The following is an 18967-nucleotide window of genomic DNA, read 5'->3' on the forward strand; positions in this document are numbered from 1 at the left end:
CGCTACCCGAAAGATGGGAGAAAGTAGTGGCCAACGATGGACAATACTTTGAATCATAAATGTATAACCAGTTTTTTACAATAAAGCCTCGAATTTCGGAAAAAAACGGCGGAAGCAAAGTTGTACACCAATAACTTAATAACTTAATAACTCAATATTTAACAAAAGCAGATCGGATAGAAACGAAATTACACGTTGATAATTGTTAACTAAGCTAAGAAATGATAATGAAAAAGTGATTTATTTCTACTTGTTTTTATAATAATTAGGTTAACAATTACCGTATAATTTCGATTTCATCCAATTTTCTTTTGTTAAATATTGAGTTATAAACAAATGAAGATTGTTATCGATAAATTGCTTTGTTATTATCATTTCCTAGATTGTATAAAAAAGAAATCTTAACAAATTTCATAAAGGTTTTCATAAAGAAATAATATTTCTTCATATTAAGTTGAACAAAAAAAGGTAATAGATTTCCTCGTCTTTCTGTAGTGGCATTGACAATTCTCGCCTTTAGCGTGCCGAGAATGGCCGAGAGCGAACTAGAACATGAGACAACCTCTTGAAAAAAACCTTCTTTCAATCTGTCGCGCTTGAAACGAAAATCGAAAATGCTTTCTCAGCGATTTCGGCCATTTGGCATGTATCAATATAAGGAGCGGATAGCATTCGAGATAACATATATGTTGTAATATAATTACTAAAAAATAAAAATAGCAAAAATGATTTCAAAACGCAATAGTTTATGAGATATTAATTATTTAAGAAGCGTTGAAACCATTCACGACACGTTCTTTCACTAATAACGGCCTCATTATAAGTATTTGAGAGCATTCGATGAACCTCAGCCGCAAATTTCTTCATATTGAAGCAAAAAATTAAAACTTCCCGCAAATGACGAGAATTTGGCTCGTAAACTGACATTTTCAATCGAGAATAACTTTATGATGCAGATACAAATCGACTAATGTTTCTATGGGGTTATGTTGACAGATGCCAAAGTTTATTGTATGACGTCTATGATCTATTTATTTCGACCACCACTTACCGCTAAAGCCATCTATAGGAAAACGGCGGAAGCAAAGTTGTACACCTAATATAAACAAATGGAAATCGAGATAAAAAAAATCGTCATCGTCTTCTAATTTAGTTAACAAATATAGTGTATAATTATATAGTTAACAAATATAGTGTATAATACATTTCCATCTGCTTTTGTTAAATAATAAGTTATGAACAAATGGAGATTGAGATTGAATGAATCGCTTTGTCTTTGGCTGCGTTCAGCAGAATGTTTATTTTGCAACTGTTGGAAGTTTTCTTCGCGCTTATGCTTTTAGATTAAGAGGAATGGCCAATCTCAGCAGAGAATTATAAAATGGTTGCAAAACTATTATGTTCTACTGAACTACGCAGCCATTATTATTTTCTAACTTAACAATATGGTATTTATTGCGTTGGTGATATCGTTTTACTTTTTTCATTGGTTACTGGCACTGTAATTGTTCATTTAATTCTTTATTCAATATTTAATTTAAGATAAATTGTGATAGTTAGAAAGAGAAATTAATTGTAAGATGCATTATAAAGTATGTCAGACAAAGAAGGATTGAGGACCGGTTTCACTAATGTCGATTAGCTTAATCGTAATTAACTGTGGACACAAAGCATAGACAGAGACGGCGGAGATTTAGAGAGAGATACCGTCCAACTAAGCACACCATGGCCGGTATTCATAGACGAATTTTATATTTAATCTTAAGTATAGTCTTAAGATGTCATGAACCAATTAGAAAGTCACATTAGCGACTTAAGACATTACTTAAAGCCGATTTTACATTAATTGTAAGCTGATCGTTTGTTGCCAATTTGAAGCTTGGATTTTGAAATCAATATTTCATATTGGCTGTCGCAACAAACCGGCAATCAGCTTACAACTATGTAGCTTACAACTTAAGATAGTTAAAATAAAAATCGACTATGAATGCCGGCCCATGAGAGAATGGCAAATTGCATCACGTAAATGATAGTGTGCAATCAGAACGAATCACATGATCATTTTTTCCAATTTCTTCCACTTCCATGCCTATGGAGCTTTAATGATCGCACCCAATCAGAGAAGACGGATCACGTGATGTGGTCCAACCCAATTAATAAGTTTTAATTTTTTTTCAAGGATATTCTTATTGAAGATCTTCTTATTCCAACTCAAGTAATGGCAACTTTAATTCTCTGTCAAATATTATTACTCTTCGAAAAAATTAATGTATCAAATGAGAAATTAAAATCCAGATTCTACAATCTTAACTAAAATTAAAGTCTATCAAACTACAAAGTAAAACACAAATGATACTATATATATGTATATATTTTAATGGTATCATTCGTATAAAAGATCTGATATCAATAAAATTAGTGCCAAGTTAAATCCCTCAAAATTTTATATATTATTCGTAAAAAAGATTTGATATCAAGAACTAATGCCAAGTTAAATCCCATTTCTTTGTACTAAGTCTAATTAATAATAAATAATAAATATTAATCTAATGATATGTATCATTTGTATAAAAAATTTAATATCAACAATTGTGGTGCCAAGTTAAATTCAACTATCAAAATAAAAAGTAAAACACAAGTGATATTATCTTTAACTTTTATACAATAAAACAATATACATATATCTTATTGAAGGATCTTCCTATTCCAAATAATTTAAATTCCTCTTAAATGAAATTATTATATCACAATTCATTCAAAGTCATTTTTTCTTCCAATTAAAGTAGTAATTATTTAATTCTCATTCAAAATAATATACAAAGCATTATCACAAAATTACGTTACCTTGCTTAATTTAAATGTCACAAAAAATCAAAGAGTTAACCGTATATAAAATGAAATAATTTAATTTTAATAAAGATCCGTCTCCTCTGATCCTCTGATTGGGTGTGGTTAAAGCTCCATAGGCAGGGAAGTGGAAGATTGGAAAAAACTAATCATGTGATTCTCGTCCTGAATGGACGCTGTCATTCACGTGATGCAATTTGCCACTCTCTTATGGGCCGGTATTCATCGTCGGTTCAGTCGGTTCTTATTTTAACTGTCTTAAGCATGATTCTGCATTAGTTAATAAAAATAAGCTAATTGCAAGTTTGTCGCGATAACCAATATGAAATGTTGATTTCAAAATCCAAGCTTCAGATTGGCTGTTGCAATAAACTTGTGATCAACTTGCAACTAATGCAACTAATGAACCGGCTTTAAGTAACATCTTAAGTCGCTAATGCGGCCTTCTAATTGGTTCATGATATCTTAAGATTATTGTTAAAATTAAATATAAGATCCGTGAATACCTATTGAATACCGGTTATGGTATGCTCAATTCTAATATATTGCCTAAAGTTCGTACATGTGATATAATCTCAGCAAATAAGAATGGATTAAAACGAAAATGGATTAAAGGTCGACAGGAGAGACCCATGGAGACCTCTAGTCGAAGATAAATATTTATATAAATCGAAATTACGGCTAAAAATACTAGATGGATCGCGTTTTAATTGCGATAGTTATCAGTAATCAGGAAAGGCTCCTAAAGGAGTACTTATACAAAGCGATTTTTTTGTAAAAAAAGAAAAATAAAATTTTGTTCTGATATCTCATATGATGTGTACTATAGTGCAGTTGAGATGTACATGATCTTATTAATAAAAATTTTCAAGAATCAATTTGCAAAAACGAGCCTTCCCAATATAACAAAGAAATCCCAACAGGTTTCATAAGGATATATTCATAATCAGAAAAGGTTCCTGAAGGCTCGTACAGAGCTATTTTTTTATAAAAGACATAATAAAAATTTTGATTCTCTTTTTTTCTAATATGATGTGTACTACAAAAAATTAAGAGGTACATAATTTTATTTAAAAAAATTTTTTTTAAGAATCAATTTGCAAAATTCGGCTCTGTACGAGCCTTCCTAGTAATACAATAGTAAAGACTCACGCCATACCTAGCCGCGAAACTAGCACTTCTTGCGTAAAGAATGTCAGAAAAATACGAAAGAAATGTATGGAATGCAGTCAACAATGACAATATATCTTAATCTGAAAAAGTGGCAGTCGGTTTTTGTCGCGATATCTCCGCTTGTAAGGTACGTACAGAAAAAATAAAAACATTCATTATATATTTCGAGCAGTTGCAATCAATTGAACATACTTAGAACTTGATTGATTTAATCCTTGAGTTTCCAATAACTTCGATCTGACTCAACTCGCCGGTTTGCGTAAAGGAGGTACGTCCGCGTCTCGTGCCATAGCTTAGCGCCGAGACACTACCAGTGTCTTCAGATTCTCTAACTTCTTTAAATGCATATAACTCAAAAGTTATTACAGCCTCGACATTTTGATATTAGAATTTTCATAAAAATCTCAGAAGTCTACCCTAGTTAAATATTGTCATGGTCTTTACGAGACCTCTATATATCACGTACATAATGTTTGATATTAGGCCTGTATTTTCAAAATCCATATTGCGGCACGTAACAATGTATACTATACATTTTTAATATTGGCAGGTATATCGGAACGCAGCCTATGTAATGCCATTAATGAATAGAATGGATTAAATTGAATCGAAAAGTCCCGTATCAATTTGTTTTACAATATTCAAGTAGTATTAATTTTTAAAAATCGCTGAAAGTAGGGGCAGAAAGAAATCTGAAAGAAGACGACCAAAATCTGTAACCACAAAATGCAGATTTTGGGCCATCATGTCCTTTCTCAGGTTTCTCCCTGATAGGGGTAATAGGGCTAACCGATGGAGGACTAGAAGGAAACGCATGATGCGGGGGGAAAAACGTGAGGGATACTTGTAAGCGCAGGAGAAAGGGCAGCATGGGGAAGATCCCCGGTGGGCAGCATCGCTGTTTATATAAACATAGGACCTCGGTCGATTGATTACATAAACATGATGACATTCCGCTATGCGTATTTTTTTTGTCGTCCGCCGCCCGCTGCCGCTCACGCCAAAAATACATTGATAACAAAAACTTGCAAACACTTACCGTATATACTTATTATCTTACTTCCTCTTATGTTTCATCATCTTTGTCGATCCCACTGTATCTTCTCGCATGCAAAAATATTTTTTATCTTACGTTTTTTATTTAATGATTTAAATAGAAAGAACGCTTAATACAGTCGTAACCATCTGTCGCAATAGCGTTGAGCGCGAAGATATTGGCGGCGCGAGTAATATGATACGTAATGCTGCGATAATAAAAAAGAAATGAATAATGTTATATACTCAGATATATAGTTTAAATATGCGTTTACTTTTATAATGTAATTTTACAATATATAACTCTTATATAGTTCTTACAATATTTATAAGCAGGAACTTAATTTAATTTAATTTAATTAATTTTAAATTTTATCAAATTTTAAGCGCCTGCTTTCGAATAGCAATAAAATGTACGTTTATTTTTGATACTGTTTACAATATTATCCAAAGCATAAACTATTAATTCACACTCTATATTTGATTTTTTATTATAAATTTTACGCAAAAAATCTACAGCATCGATGATCAATTTTTCACCTAAAAGTATTGTATTACAAAATATTTAAATTTTTCATTGATGATATGCGTACATTGGCACAGCTCATACGTTTTTAACACAATGTTTGAGTTTGAACATGAAGAGCACGTTGATGATTTCATATATAAACATGTTTTGCGCAGCGTTAATTTGATTATATTACATCACGAATTTTTACAATTTTTACCACAAGATTTTAGACCAATTATGTAATTATTGGGAGTACAAATTAATTCGGTCCGTTTCCCTAAAGATGGCTCCAACTGTTGTGAATGATTCATAGTGACAGCTGATTTTGACAATTTCAGAGAGGTTAAACATCTGCTAATAATATTTAGTTTATATCGCTTTGAGTTTCATACAAAAATCTTGATTTTTACTGTGTTTGAAATGTCGAATTTTGTGTTAACCAAGCAGCATTTGCGGGAGGTTTTGATTTTCTGCTTTAATTGCAAGAAAAGTGCGGCTGAAGCTCATCGAATGCTTGTTTATGGTGATACTGTTCCAAACTGATAAATCAAGTAGGGAATGGTTTTGACGTTTCAAGGATAGAGATTTCAGCATTGAAGTCAAGCCTCGCTCTGGACAGCCAAAAAAAATTCGAAAAAAACAAAGAATTAAAGGCATTACTCGAAGAAGATCAGAGTCAAACGCAAGAAGAGCTTGCAGAATCATTGGGGTAACTCAACAAGCCGTTTCTGTACGATTGAGAGCCATGGGAATGATTCAAAAACAAAGAAATTGGATATCTTATGAACTGAAACCGAGAGACGTTGAAAGGTGATTTTTCACTTGCGAACAGCTGATTCAAAGACAATAGAGAAAAAGTTTTTTTGCATCGGATTGTGACTGGAGATGAGAAGTGGATTCTACAACAACCCCAAGAAGAAAAAATACTACGCTAAGCCCGATTGTTGCCATCGACCTCAACATCAACATCAACCGAACATGGTTCGAAGATTATGCTCTGTATCTGGTGGGACCAAAAGAGTCTTGTTTACTAGCTGCTGAAACCTGGCGATTCCATTACGGGCAATTGGTATCGGCTACAATTGATTCGTTTGAGACGTGCATTGCGAGAAAAATACGAACAAAGACATAATAAAGTTATTCTTCTTCGTGACAATGCTTGGCCTCATGTCGCTAAAGTCGTAAAAAAATATTTGGGAACGCTCAAATGGGATGTTTTACTGTACCCGCCGTATTCTCCGAACATTGCTTCCTTTTTCTGATTACTGTTCTGAAGGATGCAGCACGATTTGGCAAGTCACCAGTTCATTTCTTTCGCAGAAATCAAAAATTGGCTCCAAAATTGGATCGCCTCCAAAGACGAGTCATTTTTTCGAGATGGAATTCGAAAATTGCCTGAGAGATGGAAAAAAGTAGTAGGCAGCGATGGACAATACTTTAATTGGTCTATTCATTCATTTTGTTTTGAAATAAATGCATTTTTGAACACAAAAAAACGGACCGAACTAATTTGTACTCCCAATAAATTAATTTCCTGCTTATAAATATTGTAAGAACTGTATAATAAGAGCTATGTCAAATTACGTTATATATAAAAGTAAACGCATATTAAACTATATATCTGGGTTTATGACATTATTCATTCCTTTCTTATTACCGCAGCGCTATCATAGTATGCGCGCCGCCAACATCTTCGCGCTCATCATCCGTCGCGCTGCGACAAATTCGGTTACGACCGTATTAAGCATTCTCTTTATTTAAATCATTAAATAAAAAATGTGTGATAAAATATTTTTGCGTGCGAGAAGATGATACAATGGGAGCGACAACGCGACGGGAAAGATAATGAAACATAAGAGGAAGACAGATGGTAAGTATATGTACTGTAAGTGTATGCAAGTCTTTGTTACCGCTTGCATTTTTGGGGAGGATAGTGGCGGGCGGCGGTAGGTAGCGAAAAAAATATGGAATGCATAGCGGAATGTCATCATGTTTATGTAATCAATCGATCGGGGTCCTATGTTTATGTAAACAGCGATAGATCTTCTCTGCGCTGCCCTCTCCCCCGTGCTTACGAGTACCCCTATCGCTCCTTCCCTCTCAGGCCCTGCGCCCTCTCTAGCCCCATTAGAATCGTCCTATTACCCCTACTGTTGAATGACACGCCCTACAATCAAAGAAGCGCGACAAGAACTTTCCATCGTCGTAGGTTTTGCTAGGTGCGTGAGAAGTATACTACAAATGGGCTTGGTAACGTATGGGTAGCGAAAAACCTATTCCTGTGCTGTATCATACATCACGCGCTTGCATTTGGCGATAGATCCGATATATATACTTATTTATAATCCTTAAAGAAATTATTATCTCGTTAACTGTTGCTAAAATTCCGAGAGCACAGAATTTTTTGATTCAGTTTAGTTCTCTACCTATCCATGATGTGTTATCTAATATAAGATATTGTATAAGTGACAACTAATAGTAGTATACTATAAAGTAACTATAAAGTAAATTATTTAACTATGTACTTTAATTTTATAAAAACTTGTATGTACTGTATGTACTGCAACAATAAATCTTCTCGACTCAAAAAAAATCTTAAACTTAGCCAAAGAATTCAGAACATCTGATAGTTTTGGGACATTCTGTACATTTGCTTGTTGAAAAGTTAACACAATAATGACAAAAATAATGCGTTTTTCCAGCAAGGAAGTATTGCGTGAAAAGGATAGCATTAATGATGGCATCGGTGTACCGGACTGGCGTCTGTCGCTTACACTTTTCGTCAGCTGGTTGATGATCTTCCTTGTGGTGATACGCGGCGTGCGCAGCTCCGGCAAGGCAGTATATTTTCTGGCGATATTTCCCTATGTAGTTCTCATCGTGCTGCTTATAAGGGCAGTTACGCTGAATGGATCTGTCACTGGTATCTTCTACTTTATCACCCCGACATGGGAGAAACTGTTGACGCCGATGATTTGGTACCACGCTGTTGCCCAATGCTTTTTTTCATTAACCGTTTGTTTTGGTGCTGTCGTCATGTTTGCTTCGCACAACAAGTTCCATCATGATCTGTATCGGTTAGTTAAAAGTACTTTTATTTTCATTTATTATTCCACACACACATACACACACACACACACACACACACACACACACAATTAGAGAATTTGCAATCATTTTCATTATTGCAGACAGCACGAGACATCCATTGGACATCCAATGGATGTCGCATGCTGTCTAGGTATGTTGATTGGAAATTTCTACACGAATCATTTGGTTCTGCTTTAGTATTTTACGATGACTAATCTACCTGATACTTATTAATTCAAATAAAAAAAATTTCTCTATAACTCGTTGTGTTTTTATTAATATAAAAGTATATATGATTGAATAAATATTTATAAATGATATGACGTTGATATGATATGGTATGATATGATGATGTTAATTAAACATGAGATGAATATCTGACTGTACGTGATAACTTGTAAATGAATTTCATTATTCACATTTATCAGGGACGCAATGATCGTAACAACTCTGGACACCTTTACTAGTCTGCTGGCCGGTTGCACAATCTTCGCCATTTTAGGTAATCTCAGTCGCGAATTAGAAATCGAGGACATCAGCACAGTGGTTCGAGGCGGCACTGGATTGGCATTCATTTCCTATCCGGAAACGATTGCTAAGTTTACTATCGCACCACAGTTCTTCAGTGTCATGTTTTTCGCAATGCTATTCGTTCTGGGTATTGGCAGCGAGGTTGGTCTCGCTTCTGCCATAATTTCTATCGTACATGATCAATTTCCGAAGATCAGGTACTGGCACATAGCGGCCGGCACTTGCCTCTGCGAGTTCTTAATCGGTCTTATATACGTCACGCCGGTAATTAGGTGCATTAACAATTATTTTTGTTAAATCATTGCTTTTATCTTAATTGAATAAATGTTCACAGGGCGGCCAGTTCATGATAACTTTCGTCGATTATTATGTGACTTCATTTATCGCTTTTCTACCGGCTGCTTTCGAAATGATTGCTGTCGCTTGGTCGTATGGTACGTTTTTCTCCATAATAATTTCGCTTAACAAATTTATATTTGTCATTTAATTATTCAATTATTCGTTTAATTATTCGTTATTATTTAAAACGAACGATTTTAGGACTGGGTAACTTTTTGAACGATGTCGAATTTATGCTGAAGAAACGGCTGTCGTTGTTCTGGCGAATTTGTTGGAGCATCCTTACTCCTGGAATTGTCCTTATAATCTTCTTCTATACATTCGCCAATCTTGAATTACTGAAATATAACAAGAAGTTCTATCCTTATTCAATTTACGGTAAGTTAAAACCAGATAAATTGATATTTAGAAAATTTTTCTATGCTTTCTTTTTATTAAAACTTTGTTGACTATCATTTTGTTTCTGTTTCTTCTATCATAATATCATCTATACTATTATACAAGGTGTTCAAAAAGTCCCGAGTCCCTTTAAATATTTTGAAAAATAAATATTTCTGAGAAAAATGTTTCATACAAAAGTTATATAGTTTAAAGTAGTCAATTTACTGTTTATCAGTTTGACCTTGGGTGACGTCGACAAAATCAAGGTCAAATCCTTTTTTTAATGGAATACTCTATTTTTGATGCCAGAATTTAATAGCTAGTGTCAAAAAGTTTTAAAAACATTATAAAAGTTATTTTCTTTAAGTATATTTCGTGTTATAAGCACTGAAAGTTCAGTATCGCTGGCACTATCAAAGATGTCTGATCGATGACTAAAACCTCTTAAATATTATTCAGGATCGAGACCTGCATAACATTTGTCAAAATCAAGGTCAACCTCTTATTTTCATTTTTAAACATGAATTTTTAATGCAAACATGAAAATATGAGAGACAATCTTCCAATCTCATCAAATGTTATTCAGGACATTGATCCTGACATTCAAGAGATCCTGACATTCAAGAGATTTTAGTCAACAACTGGATACATTGGATAATGCTAATGTCGGCGGTATTATAATTTCCAAGCTTGAAAAGTATTTAATGGAAAGTAACTTTATTATAGTGTTTTGAAAAGCTCTTGACACTAACTATTAAATTTTGAAATAAAAAATAAAGTGTTCCGTTAAAAACGAATCAATTTGACTTTTATCTGATCTTGGTGATGCCACTTAAGCTCAAATGATAATATCTATTAAATAGAACATTTTTAATCATTTAACTTTTGTATGAGACATTTTTTTCAAAAATGCTTACTTTTCAAGATATGTATTAAGAGATTCGGAACTTTTTGAACACACTATATACAATATTATATATATTGTGTACATTCAAACAAAAACATAGTGGTAAACAAATGAAAAGTATACAAATTTTATATATAGAATTAATGTACATAATCGAATAAACTAATAATGTGCAACTAATAGCTAGTGTCAAAAGGTTTTCAAAACATTATAAAAAAGTTATTTTCTTTAAGTACATTTCGTGTTATAAGCACTGAAAGTTCAGTATCGCTGGCACTATCAAAGATGTCTGATCGATGACTAAAACCTCTTAAATATTATTCAGAATCGAGACCTGGATAACACTTGTCAAAATCAAGGTCAACCTCTTTTTTTCATTTTTAAACATGAATTTTTAATGCAAACATGAAAATATGAGAGACAGTCTCCAATGGTTCCAATCAGTTAAATGTACTTTTTTATAGTTGCAATGACTAACAATTAAAATATCAAATTTTCAGATTCCTTAAAATTTAAACAATTTGAGCATAAAGGCAATAGAAGTCGACGCAGTTAACAGTGCGCAAATTGTGTTATTATTATTTTATTATAAAAACTTTAATTAAAAACATAAGTTCAAGAAAAGTGCTGATACTAATACAGGTTTCCTAATAAGCGACATCCTCTTATTTCTCAGAAACTAACTATTGCACTTTATTAATATTAATAAAATCATGACCTGTTTAGCTAATTAAATTAAAAGAAGTATAGATTCGTATATTTATGGCTTGTTTCTATACCAAATCAATTAAAAACAAATTCTACGAATGCGAAAACAAAATTCTTACTATGTATTTTTGCAAATTGCGTAGTTTAAATGATAGTCACTATATTATTGCTAATATTATTGATAATATTACGTTGTTTTAAATGCTTGTAGTTTCTTTCGGTTTTATTTATATTGTTCTTTCTCTTGATTTTTTCATAACACGATTTTAAATTTCAAATTGGGGTAAGCATAAACGGCCATACCTGTTTGTAAAACGGACTATAAGCTAACTTAATCTTTATAATGTTGCTTCATAAATTTATCAAATAGCTCTATTGGAGCTGAAGGCAAACATATATGACAATGAATATATATTTTTTTATAATCGCCATTTTTTTATAATCGTACCTTAATACTTTTATGAACAGAATAATGAGATGAATCAGTTGGTAGAAAAAAAAACACATAATTCGTAAAAGTATTAAGGTACGATTATCAAAAAAGTTAATAGTTTACGAGATATTTAATATTTTATGTCAAATGTGACAGAATGAAGTATAAAATATCTCGTAAATTAGTTTTTTGATATTACTAATATTTTTATGTGCAGAATAATTAGAGAAACTAATCGTGTAAATCATAAAAAAAATATCATAAAAATCGTACAGAAAAGCGTCAAATATTTCTTTCGTTAAGTTGTCGGTTTTTTTTCGATTTTTTTTTTGTATTATATATTGACGTGGCCACGTATGTATATGTGTATGTGTGTTGTCCGTCCATTGCTTTTTTTAATGTGTTGTGCACGACTATTAGACGCATAATATCCTTCCCCTATTGAAAGGAATTGATCAACTATATTTTAAATGTACGCATATGAAGTCGCTTACGTGTATAAAGTCAACTTGTGATATGATTGCACATCGATTAGATCAGAGGTATTCGTATCACTTATGTATAGTTTATTATGTTCGAGATATTTTGTCTTAATGCTAACGCGTTTCGTGTGTAATGCATCCTATGATGATCGCTCAACATATTGCAATATTATGACTCGATTGATGACTTAAATATTTCGCCACTCTTTTTATCTCTCCATTTATTATCTTAACTGTGGCCCGATCTATACTGTCATCGCTTGGATGTACTTTGATTATCCTTCCAAGTGCCTATTGATTGCAAGTTCTTCTCCTTTATGAGCACCATAGCTTCTAGCAAGCTTTGGATCATCCTTGACCCATTTGTTGCATATTTGAAGATCATTTAGATAGGTTTCAGTCTAGAAATCCTGGCGTACTTTGGAAATGTGTTTGGAAGGTGAACAACTGATTGGCTGGAACATTCGTTAAATTGCTCTCTGGGGTTGTTAACGGTTTGCCGTTATCAAGTAGTGAGCAGGCGACAACACGAATAAGTCGTTCGGATCGGAAGAAAGAGATGTAATTGGCCTGGAGTTTAAAATGTTTTTGATTTCGACAGCAAATGTGTTTAATTCCTTAAATGTAAATAACGAATCTCCCTCAACTTTCAAAATGATATTTGAGTAGCTTAATCAGGACTTCCTAATTCCCTAAAATGTGGGGTCGCGGGTGATATGAAGCGCTACTTGATATGGTTAGCGAATTTATTTACGGATTTTTTGTTTCAGGTTTGAATAAAGTACATTTCTCTTAATTGATTGTTCGCGTCTACGAAGTACCGCTATCTGAGTAAATGTGTTTAGACATATTGTGATGAACCATCACAATGTTGCGAGAAATCCGTCGGACATTAAACTGCTAACGACTACGAGATATACTGCTTTAATAGATATGCATATGTAGATCTTGATTCGAACTCTGTTATGATATTTCTTTTCGTTAATATAAAATGAGCCGTAAAAATCGACAGTATTGATGAACGATATTAATACGCAAGCCAGGAAGATTTCCTATTTTATGTTCAACATTATTAGCGTTGAACCGAAAACATCGTACACACGAGTGCATAATTTTTCGTACCTGATTTCGTCGGTCAACCAATACTTTTGTCGAAGATTATAGAGTGTTATTTGGTTGCTGGTATGATGATATCTTTCGTGCATTTTGCGAATAATGTAATCAGTTAAACTGTGTCGACTCGGCAACAGAATAGGATGCATTCTTGAAAATGTTACACTCGAATTTTAGAGTCTCTGACACGAATTAAACCTTGATCATCCATGAATAGATTCAAATTGGCGAATTTACTTTTAATCGTAGAACCCGATATTTCGAAGAATTTTAATTTCAGCAGAAAATCGAGCAGTCTGAACGATTTTCAATACCCGTATTTCAGCTTCATCTATTTCCTCTACGCATAATGATTCGGTGCACTTGTTGTCGGGAAGCACGCGCAGACAGTATGCCATTCTTAATAGCTTAGAATATGAGGAAAATTATTTTAAGTTCATCAGATACTAACAAATTTCGCAATTCGGATATGTCATTAACTTACACGAGATTATCAGGCCACTCGTTTTCGCCTTCACTTAATCACTGGTAAACCAGATTTCGTGAAAATATGTGCGGTAATTGTCCTCTCGCATCAGCAAGGTTATCTTGCGATCTAATGTGACGCTATTCATTTGGATTGGTGAACTCCTGTATTTCAGCAACGCGATTTGCCACGAACGCTATGAATAGATGGGATGTTTTCAGCCAATGAAGTACGATGGTGGAATCGCACTAAAAGATTTGCTAAACTCGATCGTTAATATGTCGTTCGTCTTCTGATATAAGCGAGCCAATAGCAACGCGCCAAGAAGCGGGAGGGCATAGTGTTTTTTAACGGCAACAGAAGATTTGACGCATAATCTAATTGTATTTCAATTCTTCCCTATAGAACGTAAATGCATGCACCATATCCGCAGTAATATTGCACCGTAGAATTCGTAGAATTGGACATCGTGGGGTTCCTCAATTAATAATTTATGATTGAAGGAAATTTGATCTATCGTTTCGAGCTGCTAGACGAACTTTAGCCACGCTTTGTGCATGTGGAACGGATTCGTCCTAATCAAGTTGACATTGTCACACGTCCTGCATTAGTTTTTTGGCATAGAAAATAACAGAGCCTAACAACCCCAATGGATCGAAAATTTTTGCGATCTCCGACAGAATACACTGTTTCGTTAACCGCTTTGTAATTTTAATAGACAGAGTAATGAATCTCATCCCGTGCACACCGCGTTACACCAAGAGTTTTTAAGGAGCGATCTTCGTCGAACGTGAACCCAGAGTGTAACGCGCCAATTGCAAGATCATTGATAACACGTCCTCATTGGGAGCCCATTGTCTGATAATGAAACTATCGCGGGCTAGCGATCACGAATCACTCGAGCTTCATCGATACTGTCAGCCCCGCATGTTAAATTATCTACGTCAAAATGCTCCTTGATGACTTTAGCTGCCTTGGGAAATACATGGCTTTCATCATCGGCTAATTTTTGCAATGTTCGGATCGCAAGAAATGATGACGACATACCGAACATAAGCGAATTGAATCGAAATTATGATTTTATCATCTTGCGCCACAGAATTTTTTGATATCGCCTATCATTTTCGTGCAATTGTATTTGCAAATACATACATATTTTTTATATCGACTATGATGACGTAATTGTATGGTCGAAATCGAATTAGATGGGCAAATAGTTTGTTTTGAATTGTAAGTCAGACTATTAATATGTCATTTAAAGATATGCCATTGTTGGATTTCGCAACGCGTCGAACACTACTCGCATCTTTGTTGTGATACTCGATTTCTTTGTTATCGAGTGATGAGGATTATAACCCGTGATCGTCGGGATCTTTTACCTCAGATAAGTAATTTAATTTCAAATATTCCTCATGTATTCTGCCTTTAATATTGGATTTATGCGTTAGAACTTCCATTCCAACGCGGCTAAACGCAGTTTAGTTTCGCAGAACGGCAAGCGAACTATGTATCATCCGGAATTGTTACGAGAAACGGTTCGCGTAAAGTGTGACTCACACACGTTCCTCTCTTCAAAATTTGAGTTTATCGCAACAATTCTAAATCCGTTACGTAACACACAACTCGGATTTCGACGGAATTTGCGAAGTCGTACCGCCAACGATCACCCAGCCTAAGCGCATCTTCTACAAATACAAATCGTGCCCATCGCGTGATAGATTTATTTGCTGGACGGAGAATAATAACGCCCCGGACAACGGTTGTGGTAAATGAAAGCCTGGATCTGCTAGTCTTATATTGGGAGATATTTTTATTGAATCTTATGGAAAATCTTCAGCCGGAATCAATTTTAATAAACGGTAAAGTTAAACACGTTAAACTCCTGCTAAAATTATCGTTCGTTGATTTCATGGCAATTCTTATTATTCCCTTCGAAACGATGCTTATATCATTAATTGCGCCAACAGGCGCGAGAACCGGTATATTTAGACGTTTCACTACGCGGTCAGTGAGATAAAATTCACCATCGTGTATTCAATATGTGCATGTATCCAGTAACGTGCGACATTTAATAGACTCGTGTTTATCGTCACTAACATAGATCATTGCACTCATTAACAATTGCGATGTTATTTTGTTAGATATCGATATGAGACTCATTATCGGGTGCATCCAGAAGCGACGACCGCAGTCATCGCTTCTGAATGCACCCACTCTGTCAATCGCGTCGCCTAGTTAAGATTTAGTTGTTTCCAGTTTTTTTGTTGCGTCGATTTTACTCGAAGTCGTGTATTCCTTGAAAGGTAACAGCGTGTTATGACGTTCTTGACAGATAATACAAGAGAATTTACAAGGATGATCTCGATGGGAGCATAAACAGTTATTTACTGTCTAGGAGGATATGCATCATTATTTCGGGCCCGACGGGGGAAACTCCTAACACATTTAATGACGCAAGGTGTAGCTGCGCATTGTCCGCAAGTTTAATCATTCGTATTTTCCTTATCTGGCAGATTTAGGATTAGTGCTAAATGTCGAGATATATATATTGCAACCGCACTCATGAGCGTGACGCAACTTCGTTGCGCGTTCATTACTAATTCTCTCTCGACCCCGCAGAATTCCCATCTTTATAACGAACCTTCGTCTGACTTCATCGAAAACGCGACAGAAAACGTGTTCTTACGCGACGCCTCCTGAAAGCTATGCACGATCTCGAAAATGATAGTTGGGCGCCAGGCACGAGTGAGTGTGCCACTCTGTATCTAAATTAATCGGGAGATTGTCTACGCGATTTTCTACAGAATTGCGAACATCGACGGCTCTTGTAACCGGTAGTTCAGTCTTGGAAATGGCGGAGGGGGCGGTCGAGTATAGAAGATCATTGGGAGAAGCGAGTAAGGCGACGGCAATGAATTACAAAATAATTAATAACAGTAAGAAGTAACAAATATAATTGATTAATCTCCGAACTCTTGTTCGTACTCATTGACAAGGTTACGACAATAGTATGCGAAATATGTTATTTTAGCTTCGCACAAGCCCCAATACGCTCTATGCGAGACGTATTAATTATGCTGACTCTCGAGCACGGCACGAGCTCACGCCACATAAGAATACTTTTGGCAAATCGCACAAGCAGTAGTTCGACGCTCTGATAACCGAGATAGGAGACGATTACGGTATCACCGCAAACATGCGCGTGACTTACCTCGTGCTCATCCGGGATTTCGAATTTTTTATTTTACAAAATGTCGGAAATAGAGAACACGCAGACGATACAAAGTTCCGATACAATCAAGACCAATTGGCAACAAGATTTAACGAAATTAGGCGGATGCAGAAATTAACTCTCTCGAAAATCCGATAACGAGTCGTCGCGAGAGGCGACACGCTGAGACACAAATACTGCGAAAAACCTGACGCACAATAATTCCGCATGCCTCTCGCATACCAAATACGACAAGGATAATTACTGGCGCCTCCCAGGCACGGAAATTGGTGATCTTACATAATTTTAGATTCAAAATTTTTTTATTTATATTTCTTTTATAATTTTTTTCTTTTACATAATTTTTTCTTACGCACAAAAAATTACAGCTAACAGTTCGCAGTCGAGGAGTTGATTTTTATCAAAGTAATCGCTAGCACATATTACATTTGGTACATTTTTAGCGTCTATTACAGTGGATGCGATATTCGAGAATCGTATAAACTTTGTATCGACTTTCTCGACGATATCAACCAATTGATTGAATGCTAATTCAATGCATTGATCTAAGTTGAAAATAAACAATATTGTTGATTCAGTCATCATTAAACGTACATCGGATGATTCTAAGATGATACAATTTTAGCATTTTCAATTGTACTGAATCGCAAAGTCAGCGATCCAATAGAATTATCCTTGTGATTCCGAAGACAATTTTGAATATTCCAACGTTGTTCATAGAGTCCTTTCCATGTTTAGGTAATATTAATTCATTTCCACGATTATCTCCTCGTAGAATCAATGTTGATATCAATTTCTAGAAATTTATACCCTGTATCAATGCGTATTTCCTGCCTAGTATATGAACCGCACGATGCATGGACGCGCTATAAAAAAAGTATAAAAGAAACATTAAATAATTAAAATAATTAATTAAATAATTAATTAGTTAATTTGAAAACGTATAAAGTGGGGAATTCTTAAACTTACTTGGCACATCTTTTCATAAATGATGGAGTTTCATCATTATTCTGAAGTGGAACGTAATAATTTTTTTTTCGTATATTTCCTATAGCAGAGTACATTGCTGCTGTTGTTGTTGTATAAAAATAAATTAAAAAATTTTTAATCTAAAATTATGATGTAATTTCTTCACACAAATAAAATAGAGGGCTGGAATATGCGACTTGTGTCTCTCTCTTCTATTTTTGTACAGAAGGGATTTTTTATGACTTTTCGTACAAGCGACTAAAGCAATACTGAATGTGTAAAGATTGCGTACAGCTCTAATTACAAATTGCAAGGGAGGATAATTTTTGCAGGAAAGTAGAATAAATAGGTGGTTCTAAAGAACAATGTATTAGTGCGTGTATGAGATGTATGTTTGTGTGTGTGTGTGTGTGTGTGTGTGTGCGCGCGTGTGGGAGAGGATGTCCGAGGGAGGGGAGTGCGGAATCTGAGATAGAGAGATTTTTTCTTCTCGCACGCAATTTAATTAAATAGATGTGATATTTAATGATATGATTTAGTAACTAATTATGATAATATTTTTTGAATATAAGTAGCTAATTATGATAATATCTTTATTAATGTACAATAATACAAATGCACTAACTAACCAAGCGCACTTTCTTATCGACTAATTTAATACTTATTAAATCATACTGCTACTACTATTCAACAACTATTATTAACTAATTCTTAACTACAAGAAAAGAAAAGGGGAAAGAAATTTAAAAC

At 34.4% G+C, this 18967-nt stretch overlaps 1 protein-coding gene across 1 annotated transcript in view; it reads left to right on the forward strand.

Annotated features, from left to right (window-relative positions):
- Positions 1–18967, forward strand: part of LOC108685780 (sodium-dependent nutrient amino acid transporter 1-like) — a 109902-nt gene that overhangs the window by 70468 nt on the left and 20467 nt on the right. Inside the window, exons 4-7 of the mRNA XM_018190749.1 lie at positions 8269–8643; positions 9085–9451; positions 9522–9621; positions 9728–9904. Coding sequence (XP_018046238.1) covers positions 8269–8643; positions 9085–9451; positions 9522–9621; positions 9728–9904 — 1019 coding nt within the window. The remainder of the gene's footprint in view (positions 1–8268; positions 8644–9084; positions 9452–9521; positions 9622–9727; positions 9905–18967) is intronic.

This window comes from Atta colombica, unplaced genomic scaffold, assembly GCF_001594045.1.
Source record: "Atta colombica isolate Treedump-2 unplaced genomic scaffold, Acol1.0 scaffold158, whole genome shotgun sequence".
Lineage (NCBI taxonomy): Eukaryota > Metazoa > Arthropoda > Insecta > Hymenoptera > Formicidae > Atta > Atta colombica.